Source organism: Andrographis paniculata, unplaced genomic scaffold, assembly GCF_009805555.1.
Source record: "Andrographis paniculata isolate CXL003 unplaced genomic scaffold, ASM980555v1 Contig59END, whole genome shotgun sequence".
Classification (NCBI taxonomy): domain Eukaryota; kingdom Viridiplantae; phylum Streptophyta; class Magnoliopsida; order Lamiales; family Acanthaceae; genus Andrographis; species Andrographis paniculata.
Window position 1 is genome coordinate 2,963,342 of NW_026137594.1, and position 22,857 is coordinate 2,986,198.

Below are 22,857 nucleotides of genomic sequence, written 5' to 3' on the forward strand. Positions count from 1 at the left end.
TAATAAAATAAATGTGATAATATTTCAATTTAAAATATAATTCAAATATGTAGATTAATAAGTTAACAAATTAATAATTAGTAATTTTAAAAGTTTTGATATTTGTTGTAATTTTTCTTTTTAATAATTACACTTTCTTAGTTTCGGAAGAAGAATATTATTTATTTTTCTTTAGATAAATTTTTTAACATTAAAAAGTTATAAAAAAATAATATTTGTATAATATATAGTAAATAATAAATAAAAAATAGATAATGTAACATTTATTTTGACACGAATAGAGTATTAGAATATTTATTTTCTGGCACAATATATTATTTATTGATCATCCAAAGTTATGTCTTGCGCACGTATTTTAGTAAAATAATATAATTATAATTATTTATTTCTTTATACTTAAAAAAATGAAAATATTTTTTGAATATGGCAGCTAAGCTTAAATAATGATTAGGCGAAAATCCAGCCGTAAACGGCAGGTTAGATAATTTGGATTGTGGGGTCTATTCAATTTTTAATAATTAATTAATTAATTAATCATATATATATATATATATTCTCAGTTATTTGTTGATTTGGGGAATTTCAATATTGGAACGACTGACGGCGTCACTACTGAAAGTAATATTTGCACTAATAAATAATTACGAATTTCCACTCCATCTGTAGCGAGAAAAAAAATTCAATCCCCAAAGGACGATTTCGTTCCGTCGGGGAAGAAAATCTACTGCTTGATTGCCGTAATTTCTGATGCGTAGCTTCGGCGAGGTTTGAATGGCCGTGCGCAGGTTTGCGATCACGGCATTGTATTGGGGATTAGGGAATTGATTCGAAATTCAAGTAGAGCGGTTGTGGTGTATTGTGTTTGGATGAAATGGAGGAATTTCCTGGGGCTTTAGGGACGAGCGGCAGCCTGGCTTTGAGATTAGGGCAGGCCATTTTTGCGGTTGCTTCGTTGTTCTTCATGTGTTTGGATGGTGATTTCTATGGCTATAGTGTATTCTGGTAATTTGGTCGAATTTCATCATCGGAAAGCACTTTTTATTCAATTTTATTTTTCTAGTTATGGATTGATTATTCTTCGCGACGATTATCGCTGATCGACGATTGAACTATTCGCTTTCTATGTGTGTGGAAATGATCTAAGGTGTTGCTTATTAGGGGATTGGTTTGTTTCTGCTGTCTTACGATGATTCATCAATTGAAATTAGGTCCGATTACCAATTAATTTGAAGGATTTTGTTGATTAGGTTAGTCCCAATCGGTTTGATGATTATCAATTTTGTAAGGGGGTAATACTGCTGTTTGTATCTATATCTCTGTAACTATGCTAATCACTGTGAAAAATATATCTTTATTCTTTATGCAGCAATCAAATTAGGGTTCATAGGAATAGATTTATTGTTGATGAACAACTTTGCTAGATCATGATTGTTTCACTTCAATATTTGCACCCAAGGATTTCAAATACATTGCTAAATTTGATCTTTGAATATTGGCAACATTTGTGTGAGTGAAATTGAGTTCAAATTGTTGGATTAATGGTGTATGATTCATTTGGTAATTTCAAAAGCTGTTGCTGTATTTCTGCATCTTCTGTGATCGAAAATTATAGTGATTTGCAGAAGTCATTAAATGTAATAATCTATTCCTTGAACCGAATTGTATATGGAGAAGTTATGTTTTACAAGATCTTCAGAGGAAGATAATGTAATAACGTGTTCCTTGAACTGTAGATTGATTTTACTGCCCTGTTTGATCACATCTTTGATTGTTTTGTCGTATATGGAGAGAAGTTATGCAAACGAGATATTCGGAGGAACTAATGTAATCGCATATTCCTTGAACCATAGAGTGTGTTTGACCTCTTCGTTAGCATCTATTGGTTGCTTTTGTCGTATATGGAAGAAGTTATGTCAACAAGATGTTCGGAGGAACTAATGTAATAATGCGTAACCGTAGATTGATTGTGTTGCCCTGTTTCTTCTTTATCACATTGTTGGTTGTTTTCGTCATAAATGGAACAAGTTATGTTAACAAGATGTTCGGATGAACAAGTGTATTAACATGTTCCTTGAACTGTAGATTATGTTGCCCTGTTTACCATCGATTGGTTGTTTTTGTCGTGTATAGACAAACCGATTATTAGTTGTTTCATGTTACGCTAAATAATTCATTTTGATCCTTCCGGATGCGCAGCTTTTTGGTGACAGTAATGGCATTGGTGGTTCCATGGAGCTTGACTTTAGCAATGGTGGATGGATTCTCAATTTTCGTTAAACCTCCTGCTCGACAGCCTGGCATACTCCCGATTGTCGTCATAGGAGATTGGGTATGCTCCTCAACAACAATACATATTCGACAAACCGATCAAGATTAATTTTTGATCCTCTTCATGTGTGTGTACAGGTCCTCTCATTTCTGTCGCTTGCAGCCTCAAGTTCAACGGCAAGCGTGACGAGCCTCATGCTAGCCTCTCACGGCTACTGCAATGGAAAGGTTTGCGCTCGATACCAGCTGTCGGCGGCCATGGCGCTGCTGTCCTGGTTTCTCTCATTGTCGTCCTCCCTCTTCAACCTCTGGCTGTTCCCATCTGTGTAGGTAGTTCAGCTGAGCTTAACATACATATACTAACTACATTGTAGATTCATTAGTACAGAGGGAGGGGTTATGAGTAATGGGCCTTTATTGGGCTTGGGCCCTGTTACAGAAATAAATAAATAAATGGAGATCATATAATTGAATTGAATTGAATTGTCTGAGAATCGTGGGATGCAGAATCTGGGAGTGTAGTGTAGTTGAGGTGCAGGGGATTTACAATTACAGCACGACGTCGTATTGCCGGTTGGTTAGGGTAGCCTCTGCCATTGTCAATTTGCATGAATGATTGTGCACGTGCAGATCACACGATGCGATACGAGACAGGACAAGACGACCACCGTGGCCATGTGTTTTAGTGTTGACGAAATTTGTGTATGCTACGTTATGCTATACTATTATCTGATCATTAAATAAATAAATTATAAAATAATAAAATAGATGTGGTGTAGTGAAGAGTGTAGAAGAGAGAGAGATCCGACGGACAGACGGACAGACAAGGTAACAGTGCAGATCAGCAGGGAATCAAGTGTCGGGCGGTTGGGATTTGAAGGGCTCTACAAATATAATTTTTTTTAAAAAAAATCAATATATAAAAAGATTGAAATTTAAATTTCTCAAACTAATGGAAGAAATCTAGGGAGAGACAAATTGGAGTCCAAATCCGGGTGCTTAGTATGGAAAACGAGGTCCAGAATAGTCCTCCCGGCATACAAGCTGTCACCCACAAGTTTACAGCCTGGCGGACTCTAAAAAAGACCTTTCCTTTTTCCTTTTTGTTTTTTCTTTTTGTTCACTCCTCATGCTGACGTGTCATTTCTGAATTTCCTGTTTTACCCCTCATCCAACCCCCTCCGTGTATATAAACACCCCCCACGCGGATTCTCAGGAACGCCTCCATCTCACATGAACTTGTGCGATACGAAATCAAATCGACCGACGATCAATTCCGCCGGAGATAAATGGGGATTTGCAGTTCCTGCGAATCGGCAGCCGTCGCCACGGCGAAGATAGTAATGGAGGATGGGAGATTGCAGGAATATTCCTCTCCGGTTAGGGTTTCCTACCTATTGCAGAAGAATCCGGCCTGTTTCGTCTGCAACGCCGACGAGATGGACGTCGGCGACGTCATTTACGCCGTCGGCGCCGAGGAGGAGCTCCAGCTCGGCCAGCTCTACTTCCTCTTGCCGCTGAGCCTTCTCAAGCGCCGGCTACAGCCGGACGAGATGGCCGCATTGGCCGTCAAAGCCAGCTCGGCTCTGAAACGGACCGCCGCCTACTGTGGGGAAACTCGCCGGAATGTCCTCGTCTTCCCTGAAGTGGACAGCCTTGCGCAGCCGAGAAAAGTTTCCGGCGCCGATGTCGGATCTCGGAGAAAGAGCGGCGCCGGAGTTAGAGGGAATAATACACAGCGGCGGTTGTGTGCGATTCCCGAGTAGGGGTATTTTGGGAAACGGAAATTTTTTTCTGTAAATATAGTGTAAAATTTGTCACAAATTTTTCCGAAAAATACATGGAGATGTTCAACTTGATAATATTTTTTGTTTGTTATCTTTGTTCAATAAGAACAATCGAAGCTAACTCAATCCCTACTCCATATTCAAGTTATAATAAGAATATATTTTTTGGGAAAATTAAATTTTGCCGTTGAGACACCCATTTAAGAATATATTATGTAATAATTTTTATATATACTCCATATTTATGATTTTTATTTAGTTTCAAATAATTTAGTATGTTATAAATGTATAGAGAATTGTAAAAAATTTACAAATATTAAAAGATTTGAGATAGAAAATGTCATATATATATATATATATTTTAAATTCACTTATAGTATTGTTTTAAAAGACAACTATATAATATTATATCAAAAACAAAATTTTTAGTTAAAATATTATATTGAAAATAAAATTTTAATATAAAATATAACATTTATTATATATTTATATTACATAAAATATAATTTTGTATTAATGTTTTAGAAAAAATTAAAAACTCCAATAGTAATATGCACTCTTCCCTTTCGGTAGAGATGAATATTTGGTTTTAGTACGACAATTTAGATAGTATAAATTAATTATTTAGATTATAAAATTAGTTATTTAATATTTTTTAAAATATTTTTAATACTATTATATTTTAATAAAATATATATTTAAATATTTATTTATCATTAAGCATAAATTAATTTTATAAAAATTGTGCAGTATATTGAATTAAGTATACTAGTATAATATTTTATAATAAATTAATTATTTAGATTATAAAATTAGTTATTTAATATTTTTTAAAATATTTTTAATACTATTATATTTTAATAAAATATATATTTAAATATTTATTTATCATTAAGCATAAATTAATTTTATAAAAATTGTGCAGTATATTGAATTAAGTATACTAGTATAATATTTTATAAAAAGAAAATTATATTATTTTTTATAAACTTAATTTAAATAATTGTGTTTACCGTTCAAACTTGTGTTTATTTTTTTTCAAAATTATCAAAAAAGAAAAAAAAAATCTTATTTAATTTTAATAAAAAATACATAAATTTTTATATTTTTTTATTAAAAAACAAAAAATAACAATTATTAGCAAATCTACATAACAAATGAGTAAAAAGGAAAACCTATAAACCTTTTGCAATTATTGGTAGACTCGAAGGCCACCATGCAGCCAGATGAAACAGTGGCGTTGAAGTCCATGGACTTTCTGAAAACGCAGCATTAGTGGGTGCATCACAGGAATTGAGAAAGAAAATTGGTTATGTTTGGATTTTGAGGCGGAGATTTCAATAGTAAAATTTTGGATTTGAACGATGAAATTTTTGAAACGAATGTTTATGCGATATTTTAAATGTAAAATTAATTTTAAATATAATATAAAAAATAAAAAATAAGTATTTAATTTGATGTTTTTGAGAAAAATAAATAATATATCTAGGGGCAAACACACGGCAATTAAAATAGGATATTAATTCATACATTATTTGAAATATAAATGTGTACTATTTAATTTTCATTTAATAGTAGTATATTATAACAAACAGTCATTAAATACAATATTCTTTTACAGCTGGAACCACTACGTATTTACCGTTCCACTGACATTATTACATTTATATATATATATATATATATATAACTGGCCGTCCTTATTTTAATTTAGTGTAATGAATTTATTTCCAACATTCATATAAAATAGGCTCATTTTATTTAGGTACAATTTTAATGTATTGTGTACTTTTATCTTTCATGGTAAAAATAATTGAAGTTTTGAAAATACTACATGCATGCCCCAATCAATTTTATTCATTCAGATAATATATATATATATATCTAAGTTTTAAATTTAACAAATTGCAATATAAATTATAGCGTTATTGTGCATGGCGGCCTGGCAATAGTAATAAAATAAAAATTACTCTTACCAGTAGTGTGTGGTCAAAGGATTCCTGCCTGTACAGGCAAGCCAGGAAGGATCTCATGTTCATTGTCTCTATTTATTCACAATATATGTATAATAGTATTATAAAATCACAAATTTCAACGACAACAATGTCATCAACACTATGTATGGTCGATTTTAAAAACATACTCCCTCCGTTCCAGATACCGTGTCTGTTACACTGTAGATACGGTGATATAATTAGTAAATAATTAAGAATGTATTAGTGAAAATAATTATCCTATAATATAAATAATTATAAATTAAGATTAAGATAACTAATTAGTTTAATTAAAATTTTAAAAAAATAAAATTAAAAAATTTAAAATAAGATTAAAGTGTGTAATCATTTTCCATAAAATAAAAGTGACGTAGTATGTGAGATAGACAGAAACGGCAACATGGACATGATATCTGGGACAGAGGGAGTATTTATTTTCATAAATATAGTCAAGAAAGCTGAATGCCATGTAAATTGATTTTGAAGTTTTGAAATTTTTTTAAAATAATAAATTTTAAATATTTGAAGTGATATTTATAAAAAAATAATAATAATAATAATTACTTAATACAGTTTGTACTAAGATATTATTATTAGTAAACAATATCAAATATTCAAAAATATTTACCCAAGTATAAACAGGGCCTAACTAATGTATTGAAAACAAACAAATAATTAATTAAAATTTGTGGTGTTTGTTTATCCTATTTAATTACTGTATTATTTTTTGAAAAATATTACATTGCACCTTAATTTACTACCGCTTTAAAAAAATAATACTCCTACAGTCCTACATTTATTTTATTTTCTTTATACATAAATTATTTTTGACTAATTATTTAAACATAACAAATAAAGTTACTATCGACTGATTCTATAATATTTTTTTTATAAACTGACAACTTTGCGACACGTGCACTCCATTTTTTTAAATTTTTTATAACGTACATTTATTTTATTTTTAACGTAACTTTTATTTCTAATAAAACTATTCAATTATTAAATTTTAAAATATATATACACAAAAAATTAAAAAATAATAATAATAATAATAAATACGACATGTATAAATAAGGCAAATTGGTGGCGTGGATCGAGTTGGCATGCAAAGCTGTTAGGGTTGGACATGTAATTAAACCGTAACGGCACCGTCCGAGTCCGGCCTCGTGTCTAGGACCTAATTAATAGTAGACCAGGACCAGGACCTGGACCTCGTCCTAGTCGTAGGTGGTCCCCACTTGCAGTCCTAAGAAGACTTGATCGGCCGTTAGGTTTATAGATGTAATGATTAAGTTAATTAATAGTGTGTTCTAAAAAAGAGTGGTTGATTAAGAAATGTGCTAAAACCCATGTTCTATAATTTGCTTCTTTTGATACTCTAAAAAGTGATTTGCATTGCCATTGCCAACCCCATTTTAGATCTCATTATTAGGCCCTACAAATAATCTGCTTTAATTAATTTTCAAAATTATAAGTCCACCTGCTAAAGTATTTATTTTTTTATTTTAGTGTATTTTATAATAAAATATTAATTTTTTTTAGTTATTTTTACTTTATTTTTACTATATCACAATATAATACTAATATCTTTAAAATTACATAAAAAAAAACAAATAAATATCTAATTATAGAACGAAGGGAGTAGCATTTTTATTTTTATTTTTATTGTCCACACATAATGTATTTATTTCCTAATTTAGATTGTCTGTAATTAATAGATTACTATTACACTAATTTATATATCAGAGGTAAAAAAAAAAATCTACATGCCAAATTTACCGTAAACTAGGGTTAAAATACAATATTCATTAACCCTTATATAAAAAATATTTATTTAATGCACAAAGGTAGTAGCTATTTATTTATTATATACTTGTTCAATGAACTTTTTTAATATGACTAAACAATTCCAATATTAAAATTAATTGTCCCTAATTTTTTTTTAATATTTTACATGTTATTTAATAAAGTTGTATGGTGTACCGTAACATAAATTTAATATACGAGTAATTATTATTGATGGATAACTATGACGTGGTACTAATTATTTTTTCCACTCACCTATGGACATCATTAGGTGTATATTTTTAATATAATTTTGGTTCCACATTATCCATTAGGAGTACTTTTTTTTTTTTTAAATAAAAGTTACTATCAAATTAAATACATATTACTAATTAATAGTATATTATAAAATATTATTTTTAATTTAAATATCACACATGATGTAATATTGTTGAAAAAATATATATTATTTGATTTGATATTTTTAAAATATTATAATAAATAAATAGTAACAAAAAATTTAAAACTATCCATATAAACAGAGGAAATGCTTGAAATTTTTTATTATATATAAATGATTTTTCAAAAAAATAAAAGTAAAAGTAAATTAAGGGAAAAAAAAAAAGAAAAAAAGAAAAAGAATATATACCAAGGACTATTCACTGCACAAAGAACAGTCAACAAAATCACCCATTAAACATTTTCTAACTTATTGCTTTCTAATGCTCATAAAATTTCTGGGCCTCCATTCTTAATTTAGTGGGCCACTAATTTTAGCCCATACTGTACTAGAAATGGAGGAAAATTGGACATGGATGCTGTATTTTTTTGATATTTAATTGAATTATTTTGTATTTATATAAATAAATAATGTTTTTATTTATTGAATTTTACATTTTAAATTTAAAAAAAAATATTACTTCCGTTCGATTTTAAGAGTTACTTATCTTTTAGTATATTGATCTTTGCGTTAAAAAAATTATATATTTATAAAAATATTGTTAATATTAAGTATAATAATGCGAAAGATAAACGTGACGGGTAGAAAAGAATCCAATATGTAAAAACTCGTGTTGGCAAATATGATGAAGACTAATATTAACTATACATTATTTTCTTTCTTGACCTGAACTATTTCCTGTGTCAGAGGTTTTTGGATGAATTCTTTGTTTGTTGTAATAAAATAAAATAAAATAGAATGAATGAAAGAGATGAAAGTGAACCCCACAAAGAGCCACATAGACATTATCCATATCACATCTTAATCCCAACTTCATCTTCATCAAAACCACACATATCCTTTAACCAAACACAACCACCAAGAACAAGACCCAAAATCCCAAATGCAACAATCACCATCTTCTTCATCTTCCTCAACCTCTCTTCTTTCTAATTCTTGATTCGTGATTCTTGATTCTTGATTCTGATTCTGCAAGTAAGCCATGGAGACGATTCTCCTCCCCCTTTCCAAAACCCCCCAATTCCCCAGATCAAATTGTACCCTAAAACCCCTCTGCTGCACCTTCACACAACACCACAACAAAAACCCTAACATTCTTAAAATCAGACAGCCCCCAATTTCAAATTGGGCAGTGAATCTGCACCAGGGAATTGCGGCGCTCGCCATTTCCTTAGCCCTAAATTTTTCCCCAATTTTGGACCACTCTGCCCTCGCCTCCGAATTCGACGTCCTCAACGAAGGCCCCCCCAAAGATTCCTACGTCTTCGACGACGCCGGCGTCCTCAGCCGCATAACGAAATCCGATTTGAAGAAATTGCTGTCCGATTTGGAGGCCAGAAAGGGTTTCCGCATCAACATCATCACTGTCCGCAAGCTCACTGTGAGTCCGTCTGTAATAAAAATTAATCGAAATGGATTTCCAACAATTCCGAAGTAATTACAAATGCTGTTCGTTTCTGAATTGTTAATGATGCAAGAGCAAAGCTGATGCATTCGAATACGCCGATCAAGTGCTGGAAAAATGGTACCCGACTCTGGAAGAAGGGAACAACAAAGGCATCGTCGTGCTGATCACCAGCCAGAAGGAAGGTGCCATCACCGGCGGGCCTCAGTTCATCCAGGCCGTCGGAGATTCCGTTCTGGACGCCACCGTGTCGGAGAATCTTCCAGGTACTGATCCAAATCAAATCAAATTCAATTCGATTTCGAATCAGTTGTCGATTCAATTTATGATTGATGGAATGGCAGTTTTGGCGACGGAGGAGAAATACAATGAGGCGGTGTACAGCGCGGCGAGGAGGCTGGCGGCGGTGATCGGCGGCGAGGCGGATCCCGGCGGGCCTCAGGCGAAGGAGAACAAAAGAGAATCGAACTTTAAGACAAGGGAGGAGACGGAGGAGAAGCGGGGGCAGTTCACTCTGGTAGTGGGAGGTTTGTTGGTCATTGCTTTTGTTGTTCCAATGGCACAATACTATGCTTATGTCTCCAAGAAATAATAACAATAATAATATATTTAGTTTTATTTAATTAAGGATATCATGTCGATGTCTTAGAAATGTATTCATCTCTAAATGTTACAAACATTATAACAAAATAGTATTATTTTTTAACAAGATTTTTTCTTTTCTTTTTTCGTTACTAATAATATAAACCCGCACAAATTTGAATCTCACTCAAAACGTTCCACTAGAGTATGGGAAGTAAAATATGCCTCCATTCCTTTTTAATGTATTTAAACACAAATTAGATATACAAATAAATGTTTAATTTGATATATATATATTTAAAGCCATGTTTAATACTTCCTTTGCCTCGGTCCTATTTATTTAATTTATATTTTTTTAATAGATTTTAAAAATAATACTATCTCCGTTCAACATACTGTGTTTTAATTAAAATTTTTTTAAAAAAAATAAAAAATTTAAAATGAGATTAAAGTGTGTAATCATTTTCCAAAAAATAAAGTGACATAGTATGTGGGACGGACAGAAACGACAATATGGACATGGTATGTGGGACGGAGGGAGTAATATTTTATTGGTAAGTAAAAATATAAATAAAATAAATATTCTTGTTAAAATTAGATTATTTTGATATTTAGATATAATTATCGTCACTAAAAGGTTATGGATCATACGCTGAGCTTATATTTTAATTCAACATTGTTGAATATAATCTCAACCACTAAATTTGCATCTATAATTATAATTACACAATGACAAGTAAGATTAAGGGTTAGAATTTTTAGCAGCACTGTTGATTCTTAAGGATTCTGCATGAAATCCATGTTGTTACTAAAATAGATATTTTTTAATGCAATAAAATAAAATATTAAAAAATATATATATTAATTTGGAATTGAGAAAGTATATGTCGTTACACTCAATCTATATTAACCTAACAAGAGTTTCAATTATATCCGACAGAAGTCATATTAATAGTAAATAGTAATAATAGAAAATGAATTAGTAATGCATGACTGTGGTCCTCTACCTACCTCATACCTCAAAATCAAACTGAAAATTGGTCCATATATGATAGTCATAACCTTTCTTTTCTGCAAGTTTTGGTTGACATTTTTATTGTAGAAATTTTGAATTGAAATTATTTTATATAAATTGGTGTGTTGGATCGGGATTGAGTTTTTAAACAGATCAAAATGTCCAATTCAAACTTGACCCGTTTATTTAAACGAATTTTAAGATTTGATCCAAATTTGACATGTTAATCAGTTTAATAAGTTTTTTTTTATTATTATAATTAGGTTAGATGACCTGAATCCAATTCAACTTTATCCATTTAAAAATTTTCTAAAATTAAAAAGTCACTAATTCAATAAAAAATAGTCGAACATACATACACAATAAATAGTAAAAACTATTTTATATAATATCTTTAGATTGTGTTCGATTTAAATTAATAATTTTTTTGAAAATATTGTTGAATTTGGTTGAAGGCCTCAATCCTAATACGACTTATTTATTATCATGTTGGATTTGCGTCGACCCATACACATAATCAAGACTCAATATTTTTATCAAAATCCAATTATTTCATTTTGATTTTGTATCGAATTGTTGTATCGTATCAATTTTTTTGTCACCTCTGTTCGCAAGCTATTAAAAATTAAATTTGAGAATAATACAATATTGTAATATATATACATATAAATGATTATATTCTTGCTAAGTTTATTTTCAATATACTCATATTCAAATTTGAATTTAAATAAAATAAATTTATTTTTCATACAAAGGGGTACTTACATGGAACCTTATACTTTCCAAAATATCTTCAATTATTTGAAAAAAGAATTGTGTTATATATTAGACATGAGAAAACAACAACAATAAGTTTAAGAACTTAAACCACTGACCAAAATTAATTACTCCTATATATGTTTATAATATAATAATTGGATAAATGTTTTACTTAATTTCTTATTTAAGCACATCTATAATCTTTTAATCGATTTAATTAACCAAAATACAAATAACTAAAATTCCCCAAAATCCCTAACCAAGAAGGACCCTTTCTCCGGCAAATTCCCGGCGTGACGTAGCCCTAACGTCAGCGACACGTCGCCGGAGATCGCCCCAAATCTCATCACCGCCGATTCCATGACATTTCCGTCGTCGTCCGTCGCCGGCAAGGAAACGGCCGCCTGTTCGGAGGCATTCATTTCGGCCGCCGGGGGAGCAACGGCGGCGGAATTCGGAGCCGCCAGAGTTTGCGATGTGGCGGCGGCGGCGGCGACGGTTTGGCCGTCCGTCTGGAGATCATCGCCGCCGCCTCCTCCGCCGGCGGCGGAGGACTCCTCTTTCGCTTCCTGTTGGTACATTTCTTCCACCATCGGCTTCCACAGACGAACCCTAGCATTGATGAACCAGTTCGAAACCTGGAAATGGCACAAAAATCAAATTAGACAGACAATTAAGGTTACAGACAGCGTAATGACGAACAAATTAATTATGACTACATCGATCTTCCCGAGGAAAAGACAAATCCAAAATTGTATGGCCATTATTGACTGCCACTGTTTTTTTTTTTTTTTTTTGCCCTTTTTTCATAGGGATCAGAAATTGGGTTTTTTTCAGCGATCAAACACAGAATCCAAAATTTACCAAAAGATATATCTCTCTCACACACAAACATATACACACATAAATCTGTATCTATCAGTGACTCCATTAAATGAATCGAAAGCTGCAAACATTCATGTCTCAGTATCTCTCTCCATCTCTAAAAACCCTCATTTTCTTTTTCTGTGTTTATGTTAAATTCTTGGGGCAGATAACGTTAAAATAGTGTAATGAAGAAAACAAGAATGACATAGAAAGTAGAAAGATTAATAGTAATATTTAAAAATAAATAAATAAAATAAAAACCTGATTTCTTGACAGGCCAGTCTGTCGGGCCAACAGGTGTTTATCAGCATCGCTAGGGTACCTGAGATGGAGGAAAAAGAAAATGACACAAGATTCAGAGTTCTTACCCAAATCAGATAAAGTTCCAAACCTTTATATTCACAATGTCTCTGTGAACTCTGAATTTATGCAATTATGCATTTCTAGCTCCCTCTCCTATCCTTTTCATTTCTCTTTTTCTCAAAAAAAAAAAAAAATGGCGTGGAAATCTAAGGAGAATACAAAATCGTCTGGTCAACATACAGAGACCAGACCCCAAAGCTGAATAGCCTAATTTGCATATAAATAGATACATATACAGATGTGTATATATATACATATAAGTGTTGTTTAAAATTAAGACAATCTAATAGGGGCAGGAAATGAATGAAAAGGACACTGGTGTGTTTAATTTCATTGTGCTACTGCCATTAATAATGTTTTAGAGATCTGAGAGATAAGCCTATTAAATATGATAACAGATGATGTCAGGACAGCACTCAGAAGAGAAAGAAGACAACAAGAACCAACCAAAAAATTTTTTAACCCAAAGAAAAGGTTTAAAGCAATATAACTATATATTAATAATATAAGCATAACATTTTTAATTTTCTTGATATATATATTAGCTGAAAATTAGGTTTTCCTTACACAATAATTTTAAATAAAAAAATGAAAATAGAGAAAACGTACGGGTGGAGGAAATGTTCGAAAAGCCAAGCTCTCAAAATGTTGACTGATCGTTCGGGCAAGCCTCTTTGTGGTCTCCAGGTTTCTTGCTCCATCGTCATCCCCATTCCCATTTGATGGAAAGCCCGTTGCTGTCTGAGAGACTGGTCAAGAATTCGTAGTCGGGGGGTCTCCCCCTTTGTCACTCCCGACGACGCGCCGCCGCCGGCGTCCTTCTCGCCGAGGACGTCGCAGCTCTGCTTCAATTGGGCGGCGATGGCGTCCTTCAGACACCGGAAATGGCGAGACATCGCCTTCTGGGCTAATGTCGTGTACGGCATCGCCGCCCCGAACCCCATCACCATGTCGAATGAGCTCACCACCATCTGCATTTGCTCACAGTAATGGTTGTACCTTCGATCCACCTGAGAAAATCAATCTTAGTTTGTCTGATTCTATCAATTGATTTTGAAATTGAAAAAAAAAATGGGGGGTGGGGGTGGTTAGAGGTTCGTGTTCGCACACCAGAATGAAAATCCTGTTTGCCCTAATTGTGCCCCACCAATACTACTGACTAAAATATATGGAGTAGGTAGATCGAATTCAATCATTTGTGGTTAACAAATTAAATCGAATCCGTGGTAAGCATGTTTCTTCCGCCGGCAATTAAATAATCCGTCCGTCCGTCCTGGAAACTTTTTTAATTGGATTGCCAGAATTCATTTTCTTGATTAATTAATTAAACGGACAACAGTGGACTAATCGAAAGCAACCATGATTGGGTAATGACTGGAATTTAAAGACGAAATCTTAGAGAGAGAGAGAGAGAGATGAGAGAGGAAATTAACATGCCTCATCAAGCATGGATAATAGTTTGACCTTTCTTCTCTGGTGCTCGAGACGGTCGGCGGCTGATAGAGGAAGAACATCCTTCGACGAAGAAGACACCGGATTATCGGCGGCGGTGGTGGTGGCGGCGCCGCCGCCGGCTGTCGGATTTGTAGTACTAGGGTTTCCATTGTTGTTGTTACTGTTCTGTCTCCCGAATTTGTTTTTCCTCAATTGACTCCTTCCCACGCAGCAAAATTCTCCTAACAGCTCCTGAACTGCTTTAGCATACTTCGAATTTCGCAGCATATTCGTCGTTCCGTACGAGGATCCAATCCCTGATTGTACGGCGGCGCCGCCGCTGAAATTCTTAAATTGATGCTGTCCAATTGGGCCTTGTCCGAAAAACAACATTCCGGCGGCTTCTCCGATCCTGAATTCTTCATTTTTGGCTGCGTCGAACTGCTGCAAAGAAGACGACAGCGACAGCGATAGTCCTTGCCCTTCCCCGACTCTCGGAATGTGATTGGTTTCCGCAGCGGTGTTCGGGGCCCACTGGAACTGGTCGAAATTCCCGCCGGCGGCGCCGCCGCCGCCTAGGGCGGCGTGGAGAGTTTGGGAGGACGAAGAAGGTGTGGGAAGAAGCATGTGGAGAGTCGACGACGACGGCGGCGGCGGCCGGGATGGTGACGGAGAAGTCGAACCTTGCTGCTGTTGAGGGTTCATCAGAAAAAGCTGCATGGCGGCGGCGGAATCCGCCGCATTAATGCCGGAAATCTGATTCTTGGAATCTGATAAATTGCCGCCGAGAGGAATACCAGGGCGGTGCAAGAACCAATTTTCCGACGAACCACTGGCCGCCGGCGGGGTATTTCTAGAATTCCGGTAGCTCTGCAGTATCTGGTTTTCTAACAATTCCGTCGCCGTGGCGGCGGCGGCGCCGCCTCCAGATGTAAAATTGAACATCTCTGACAACATACCTGCCGACTCATATACCGGAAGCCCACCTGTCTCTTCCTCGATTCCAACCAGCGGCGGCGGCGCCGCCTCAAAGCCGGCCGGAACCCTAATCTTATCCCGGCGGATCTGGTGTGTCGCTATATGCTGCTGCTGCTGTTGTTCTTGCTGCGATCTCTCGAATCCATTCGAGAAACTGAAAACGGTCTGATGATAATCCTGGGACATAGAATTCGATAAATTTTGAAATTGAGGAGAATTGTGACCTTTCGATTGGACGGCGGCGGCGACGGTCGGAATAATTGTCGGCGTTGCTATTCCCATATCAGTCTCTTTATCTTCATTCTCGTTTTCTCCGATCAAAATCAAATCCCTTCTCCGACCAAATCCTCCGGCGGCGTTTTCACCTGTCCGAATTAAATCAAACAAAATTAAAAGAAGAAAAAAGAGAAGTGAAGAGGGAGTTGGGTATTTATTGAAATTGAGTGTCGTTTCACAGAGAGAGAGAGGGAGAGGGAGAGAGGAAGTAAAAGTTTGAGCTTTATGAAATGATTTCACCAACACATCACATACCTCTTATGGTTGCTGGTTGTAAAAGATTGCAAAGACATCAGACATCGTTTTCTTTCTTCTGTGGGAAAACAAATTAATAATAATTTATGGAAAAACAAATAAATCACATTCTCCTCTCTCCACACTGCTGCTAAAAAATCTTTTTTTTTTTTTTTTTTTTTTTTTCTCTAACTTGATTTGTCTGAGGTTTCTGAGGCCATCCTTTTTCTTTCTTTCTTGCTTTCTCGACTTTTGTTTGATCTTTGCAGGTGTGAGAGTGGCCTTTGTTCCCTCTGCAATCGTCTTCTTGAAAGGGAGAACTTTTTTTTTTAAAACAAAAAAAAACAGCAAAAACCCACAAGTGTTTTTAATACAAAAAGATGTCTTGTTGTTTGAATATGAATCTTTCGTGCCTCTTCTCTTCTTTCTCTTACAATCACACACCAAATTTAGAGAGACACTGACACAAAGAAAGAGAGAGAAAGACAAAGAGAAAGAGAGAGAGAGAGAGAGGTCACTGTATCTCCAACACATCCTTTTTCCATTTAAATTATTTTTTTTAACTTTCTTCCTCAACTTGACAAACGATTTTTTTAAAAAAAAAAAAAAATCAATTCAAACGAAATTAAAATAATAGCAACACCTAGGATCACAGATCCAGAACAATCAAACCGTTGATTATCTCTTCTATACAAAAACAACGGCTTACAGATCTCAGGACTTTGAGCACCAGGATCTTCCATATGACCAGTACAAACCCTCCAGAATCATCAATCATGATTGAGAAATGACAAGATTGCCCACTCTTCGTGCGAATTTAATATTTAACTGAAAATTGAAGGACTATTGAATAAATTTAAATTTCTAAAACTAACTGTGCAAATGGGTCCAAATTTAATTGGTCACAAATAATTATTGTTGTAAAATATAAGCAATATTATTACCAAAACAAATGACTTGAAGACAAAGTCAATCTCTTAGTAAGAAATTAAAGTAAGACATTATTATTAATTAGTGAACTTATTCCCCCGCACACAAATATATAAAAATGTTCCGATAAAAAAAAAATAAATATATATATATATATATATAAATGTACTAATAACTAATTGGATTAGGTTTATTTATTGAGTACACTGTCACTGACACTATATATTATTCCTTTAGTTAAATTAAATTATATTTCCTCCAAGTATTCATTTCACGATTTTTAGATAGTTCACAGTTAATTTATTTAATTTTAATTTATTAAATATAAACTTTCACATAAATAATAAAATACTGAGATTTTAATAAATACATTCTTAAATACTATTATGTATATGTTAGAAAATTTTCAAACAAAATAGGCAAAAAAAATAGAAAATTTATATTATAAAATATATACGTAAGCTCACACAAACGTGAAGGATGTGTAATTGGATGTTAAATTCTCTATCTCTTTTTACATTTTCAAAATTATTTTATCATATGTTTTTTAACATTTTCGTTTTTGTTAATTGGCATATGATATTATCCATTTATCTGTCTGGATAATGGATATATAAATATATATTCAAAAGAGTGTGTTTGTTAGCAATTTTTTTCAAATTTTATACTATTTAATATTCATATCTTTTTATACAAAAATATATTATTTCATCTCACACAATATTATTTCCAAATTTCTATTAAATTAAAAATAAAAAAAATACCAAAATAACACGTTTTTATTAAACTGATATGCATATATAAATGCTATTTTATTTTGTTATATAAATTTTAATTTTACAAAAAATTATGTATATTTTCATGAAATTAACTTCAATTACAACATAATGTCATAATCGCTATACTCCCAAAATTCATCCAAACATTACTCCATTTTATTTTCTCCATCCGTCCCATAACTATATATTTATTTGTTTTTTACACGGGATTTTAGAAATATTAGTACTCCCTCCGTCCAATTGAAAGGTTATCATTTTTCATTTTCGTCCGCCTCACAACAAGGTTACAATTTCCTAATTTAGTAATTATACTACATATCTAATACTCCCTCCGTCCCAAACATCCTGTAACATTTCCTTTTTGGTACGTCCCAAACACCCTGCAACATTTCCTTTTTGGTATGTCCCAAACACCTGCAATATTTCCAAAATAGGAAATAATTAATTATATTTAATCTCTACCCCGTACTTTATCCCCTCACATCATCCAAATAAAAAAAATAAAATATATATTTCTCTCTCCATCACATTACCTAATTTCTAAATTATCCTATTTAATACTATCCACCTAAAAAGTCATGCCAAAACCAAATGTTTCACCATGTTTGAGACGGAGGGAGTATAATAAATACCCTTTTAATTTACACTATATTACACAAATGTCATTACTTTTATATTAAACAATACTAATAGGGATAATTTTGTTCTTTTCACCACAATCCATTATAATACTAATATTAAAAAATCTACGTGCGACGGAGGGAGTATTATATTGGGATGTAGTAGGAATAAAGTATAAATGACTAAAATAATCTTATTAATATTGTGTGATATATTGCAAGTTGTAAAGGTATTTGTAATATTAGGTATATAATACAATTACTAAAAAAAGAAAATAAATATTTTGTTATGGGACGGATTAAAATGAAAAAATAAATAGTTTATTATACGGAGCGAGTATTAGAAACATAAATCAAATAAAAACATACTTATAATATTCAAAGCCTTACTTTCCAAATATTGTTAAAAATAAAATAAAATTAGTTTGAAATATACTTAACAATATAAGTATAAAATTGAAAAAAAAAAAAAAATAGAAATAAAATAGTTTGGTTTGTGTTGGGTGAGTAGTGAAAGAAACACTTAACTGCTTTACCCATTTAGCAATGCCAAAATTGATACTTTTGAAATAAACCTTTCGCTGACTATGAATTATGATTGGCACAAAAATCCCAATTCTGCCAAATCTTATAATTTGCAGGTGTGTTTGTTGAATCAATCATTTCACTCAAATAACCAACAAAATTTTCTAATTATTTTTTTTTAAGGGAATAAATTATTTTTGGTCTCAATATAATCAAAATTCATCGATTTTGGTTCCAATATAAAAATCTTATCAAATTTGGTTCCACTATAATCAAAACTCGTCATTTTTTGTCCAAATACAATCAAACTTTATATTTTTTGGTCCCACCGTCAACAAACCGACGAAAATCAAACCTTATCTTTATATTTGAAGAAACTGCACAATCTTCCACGTCAATATCTTTCGTTGGTTTGTTGAAGGTGAGACCAAAAATGAAAAGATTTGATTATATTGAGACAAAAATGATGAGTTTTAGTTATATTTGGACTAAAATTAATAAAAAAATTTATATTTTGACAAGAAATGATGCGTTTTGGTTATATTTGGACCAAAATTGATAAAATTTTTATATTTTGACCAAATAAATTTTGGTTATATCGAGACAAAAATAATTTTTCCCCTATTTTTTAATATAATCTGGTGTAAGATTTAATGTGGCCACGAGTGTGGTTTCGCAATTAATCAAAATATATAGTTAACATCTTTTTAGTAATATATTTTTATTATTGAATGCAAATATATAAAAGGTTGTGTCTAAATGTATTTTGAAAGTATTTTGGAGTTCTATTGTAAATAATTAAAAGATGAATTAAAAAAAAAAACAAGTATTTGATATATAATACTCCATCCGTTCCAAACATCGTGCAATATTTTTTTTTTTGTCCCAAGCTCATGACAACATTTTCAAATTTAGAAATAATTAATAATATTTTTATACATATATTAATATACACTTCGTTCTATCTCATCATATCGCTCAAATAAAAAAAATACAAATAATCATTTCTCTCTCCAATCACATCACTTAATATCCAAATTATCTCAAATTAACATACTTAATACTCTCCACCTAAATTCTCGTGTCAAACACAAATATTGCACTGTGTTTGAAACGGAGAGAGTAGTATATATATATATATATTTAATGAACATTATATATTATTGGATAAATATTTATAGAGATAATGAATTTAAAAAATCTATATTTTGGCCTATGTTGTATAATATGTTTAATCTACAATGAGTTTTGTCCTATTATATGTATATGGAGAAATGAAATGAATGTGGAATTATGCAATAAATGTGGCACATGATTGTGTATATATATTTGTATACACGAAATAATGTCACACAATATTTGTTTTAATTTAATAAACATTATTTTAATTGGATACGTAGAAATTAGTATATGGAACTTCTTGGGTGGATCCACACCGTCCATCGTATGGACCACAGTTTCAGACCCACAAATCAACGGTGTAGATCATTTGGCTTTGGCCAAACGGGCACGGGCGGCGTTTTCATTTGACATCCGTCGTGATTTCTTTCGGGATGGAGTCACGTGCACCTCACGTGCAACAGGACCACTTATTTATTTGTTTATTTTTATTATTTTGGATGTATTTGGTTTGTGTTAGAATTTGTATTTTGTAGTTAAATGTCGGTTGAATTTGATGTTTCGTAAAAAAAAATAAAATTATAGAAAAATATATAATTTCAATAGTAAGTCAATTGAAGAAAAAAATAAATTAAAAAATAATCAATATTTGTCACTCGGGAGTCGGGTTTTGTTAATAAATTGAAAAAGGAAAAGCTCAAATAGAACAAAAACTCTAGTTCTTTTTTTTTTTTTTTCTGTAATTTCAAATTGTCGATATTATTTATTTTACATTATTTTAAATAAAAATATAATTTTTTTTTCATAAAATATCACAGTAAAACGCAATTTAAACGAAAATTTAAATCAATATTCTATTTTTAAAAAAATGTCTGAATGTTAAGGATTTGTTTGGTTATCAATTGATTAGCTTCTTGTTGGAAATATGTTTGTACTATTTTGCTTTTGAGTTTTTTTTTTTTTCAACCAAATAGATTTGACCCATAATTTTTAATAAAATATTTATTAAAAAATTAACAGAAATAAATATTTCTCGTTAATTAACATACTAATATCTAATACTTATAAGAATACCAAAAAATTCTTAAAAACAATAAGAGAACTCAACACTTGTTTATGACATTCTCTAGTTTCCTCTTTAGGATATTCTAACAAAGTGATTTGTGTAATATGAATGGGTGTGTATACTTTAGAAATTTTGGAATAATTTTACTGCTTCAATTTTATTTTTTTTCCAAAAAAATCAAACTCTTATTTATTATTTATAATATTATATGAGTAATAAATTTAATTTTAGTGTCAAAATATCAAATTAACACATATCTATATCATATAAATAATTATTTTAATTAAAAATTCTACTATTTAAAATCAAAACATCACAAGTAAACAGACTCAATGTTTTAATCGAATTCTAGGGTGTGTTTGTTTGGTTGTTTTAATTTTGAGTTGGGATTTGCATAGTAAAAATTTTGAATTGGAATAGTTGTATGATGTTATGTAAATAGATAAAAAAAAAATAAAAAATAGATGTTTGATTTAATTTAGGAGGAGAGGGGGAAAAAATTGGATAAATAATAGAAAATCCCCACAAACACACTTTTAGAGTTTAGTTTTATATTTCAATTTTAAAATTTATAATACAATTATTTAAAAATAATATTTAGTGAGAAAACTAAAAATCATATTAAATTGTAAAAATGGTAAACTTAATGAAATTCTACTAAACATGATCTTAAAAAAATTTTAAAACTGTATAAATTTCAACGTAATGCTCCATCCGTCCCATAACAAAGTATCGATTTTTTCATTTTAGTATGTCTCGTAACAAAGTATTCATTTTATTTTTTTTAATAACTGTACTATCTACCTACTATTACAAATACCCTTATAACTTACAATATATTACGCAAATGTCATTACCTTTATATCACACATACTAATAAGGTTATTTTAGTCATTTCTACTTTATTCCTACTACATCAAAATATAATACTAATATTTCTAAAATTATGTGCAAAAAAGAAATAAATATTTAGTTATGGAACGAATGAAGTATTAGATTATTACTCTGTATTTTTTATATGTAAAAAATATTATCTTAAATATTTAATTTTATATATATATAATGATTTTTTTTTTTTTTAAAAAAATATTCTAACAGGTAACTAGATAAATATAAATTAGTCTATTAAAATTAACTTCTTTAAGTTTGGTAAGAAAATTAAGAAAAATAATTTTTTATTAAAAAATGCTAAAAGTAAAAAATATAATTGATGATATTTTTAAAATTTAATTATAAATTAAAATAAATAAAAAGATAATATAATAAAGATATCGATATTTATTACAAACAAGCAGCACTAGGTGAACTTTATGTAACAAATAAAATTTGAAGATGTTGAATGTTTGAATCTATTAATTAATTATTTTAATAAATATATTTTCAAATTATTTATTAATTATATTTTATCTAAATTTGTATATTTATTTGATGTAATGTGAACTATTTATTTTTAACAGAGGTATTGATATATATATATTGAAAAAAAATAATAATAATAAAAAAATAAACAATCGTTACTATAGCGCCAGGACTTATGCTCCCGACAAATCTAAACCGTCTATTTAACAGGAGTCAATTGAATATAGACACTGGAACTTGGGAGTCCATGGA

The 22,857-nt window shown here is 31.3% G+C and overlaps 4 protein-coding genes across 4 annotated transcripts; 3 read left to right on the forward strand and 1 right to left on the reverse strand.

Moving 5' to 3' along the window:
* Positions 1 to 603: 603 nt before the first annotated feature.
* LOC127258289 (CASP-like protein 5C1) lies at positions 604 to 2,934 on the forward strand. Its single transcript, XM_051285084.1, has 3 exons — positions 604 to 1,002; positions 2,197 to 2,329; positions 2,407 to 2,934. The coding sequence occupies exons 1-3, from the start codon at positions 872 to 874 to the stop codon at positions 2,596 to 2,598; spliced, it is 456 nt and encodes a 151-aa protein (XP_051141041.1). The 5' UTR covers positions 604 to 871; the 3' UTR covers positions 2,599 to 2,934.
* Positions 2,935 to 3,492: 558 nt separating this feature from the next.
* On the forward strand, positions 3,493 to 4,163 carry LOC127258351 (uncharacterized). The gene has a single exon (XM_051285157.1). The coding sequence runs from the start codon at positions 3,558 to 3,560 to the stop codon at positions 4,032 to 4,034; it is 477 nt and encodes a 158-aa protein (XP_051141114.1). The 5' UTR covers positions 3,493 to 3,557; the 3' UTR covers positions 4,035 to 4,163.
* Positions 4,164 to 9,125: 4,962 nt separating this feature from the next.
* Positions 9,126 to 10,408, forward strand: LOC127258629 (UPF0603 protein At1g54780, chloroplastic). Its single transcript, XM_051285556.1, has 3 exons — positions 9,126 to 9,675; positions 9,773 to 9,965; positions 10,044 to 10,408. The coding sequence occupies exons 1-3, from the start codon at positions 9,277 to 9,279 to the stop codon at positions 10,289 to 10,291; spliced, it is 840 nt and encodes a 279-aa protein (XP_051141513.1). The 5' UTR covers positions 9,126 to 9,276; the 3' UTR covers positions 10,292 to 10,408.
* A 1,759-nt stretch (positions 10,409 to 12,167) lies between these two features.
* LOC127258183 (BEL1-like homeodomain protein 4) lies at positions 12,168 to 16,648 on the reverse strand. The gene is made up of 5 exons (XM_051284917.1): positions 16,229 to 16,648; positions 14,723 to 16,062; positions 13,895 to 14,295; positions 13,184 to 13,244; positions 12,168 to 12,693 (listed from the first exon to the last, which is right to left on the reverse strand). The coding sequence occupies exons 2-5, from the start codon at positions 15,977 to 15,979 to the stop codon at positions 12,292 to 12,294; spliced, it is 2,121 nt and encodes a 706-aa protein (XP_051140874.1). The 5' UTR covers positions 15,980 to 16,062; positions 16,229 to 16,648; the 3' UTR covers positions 12,168 to 12,291.
* Positions 16,649 to 22,857: the final 6,209 nt, after the last annotated feature.

Coding starts and splice junctions, on each gene's coding strand:
- LOC127258183 (XM_051284917.1), bottom strand. CDS start 15,979: ATGGGAATAGCAACGCCGACAATTATTCCGACCGTCGCCGCCGCCGTC. Junction 13,245..13,894: donor TTCGAACATTTCCTCCACCC/GTACGTTTTCTC, acceptor CCTCCATCTCAG/GTACCCTAGCGATGCTGATA. Junction 12,694..13,183: donor CTGGCCTGTCAAGAAATCAG/GTTTTTATTTTA, acceptor TGCCATTTCCAG/GTTTCGAACTGGTTCATCAA.
- LOC127258351 (XM_051285157.1), top strand. CDS start 3,558: ATGGGGATTTGCAGTTCCTGCGAATCGGCAGCCGTCGCCACGGCGAAG.
- LOC127258629 (XM_051285556.1), top strand. CDS start 9,277: ATGGAGACGATTCTCCTCCCCCTTTCCAAAACCCCCCAATTCCCCAGA. Junction 9,676..9,772: donor TCACTGTCCGCAAGCTCACT/GTGAGTCCGTCT, acceptor TAATGATGCAAG/AGCAAAGCTGATGCATTCGA. Junction 9,966..10,043: donor CGTGTCGGAGAATCTTCCAG/GTACTGATCCAA, acceptor ATGGAATGGCAG/TTTTGGCGACGGAGGAGAAA.
- LOC127258289 (XM_051285084.1), top strand. CDS start 872: ATGGAGGAATTTCCTGGGGCTTTAGGGACGAGCGGCAGCCTGGCTTTG. Junction 1,003..2,196: donor TATGGCTATAGTGTATTCTG/GTAATTTGGTCG, acceptor CCGGATGCGCAG/CTTTTTGGTGACAGTAATGG. Junction 2,330..2,406: donor TTGTCGTCATAGGAGATTGG/GTATGCTCCTCA, acceptor GTGTGTGTACAG/GTCCTCTCATTTCTGTCGCT.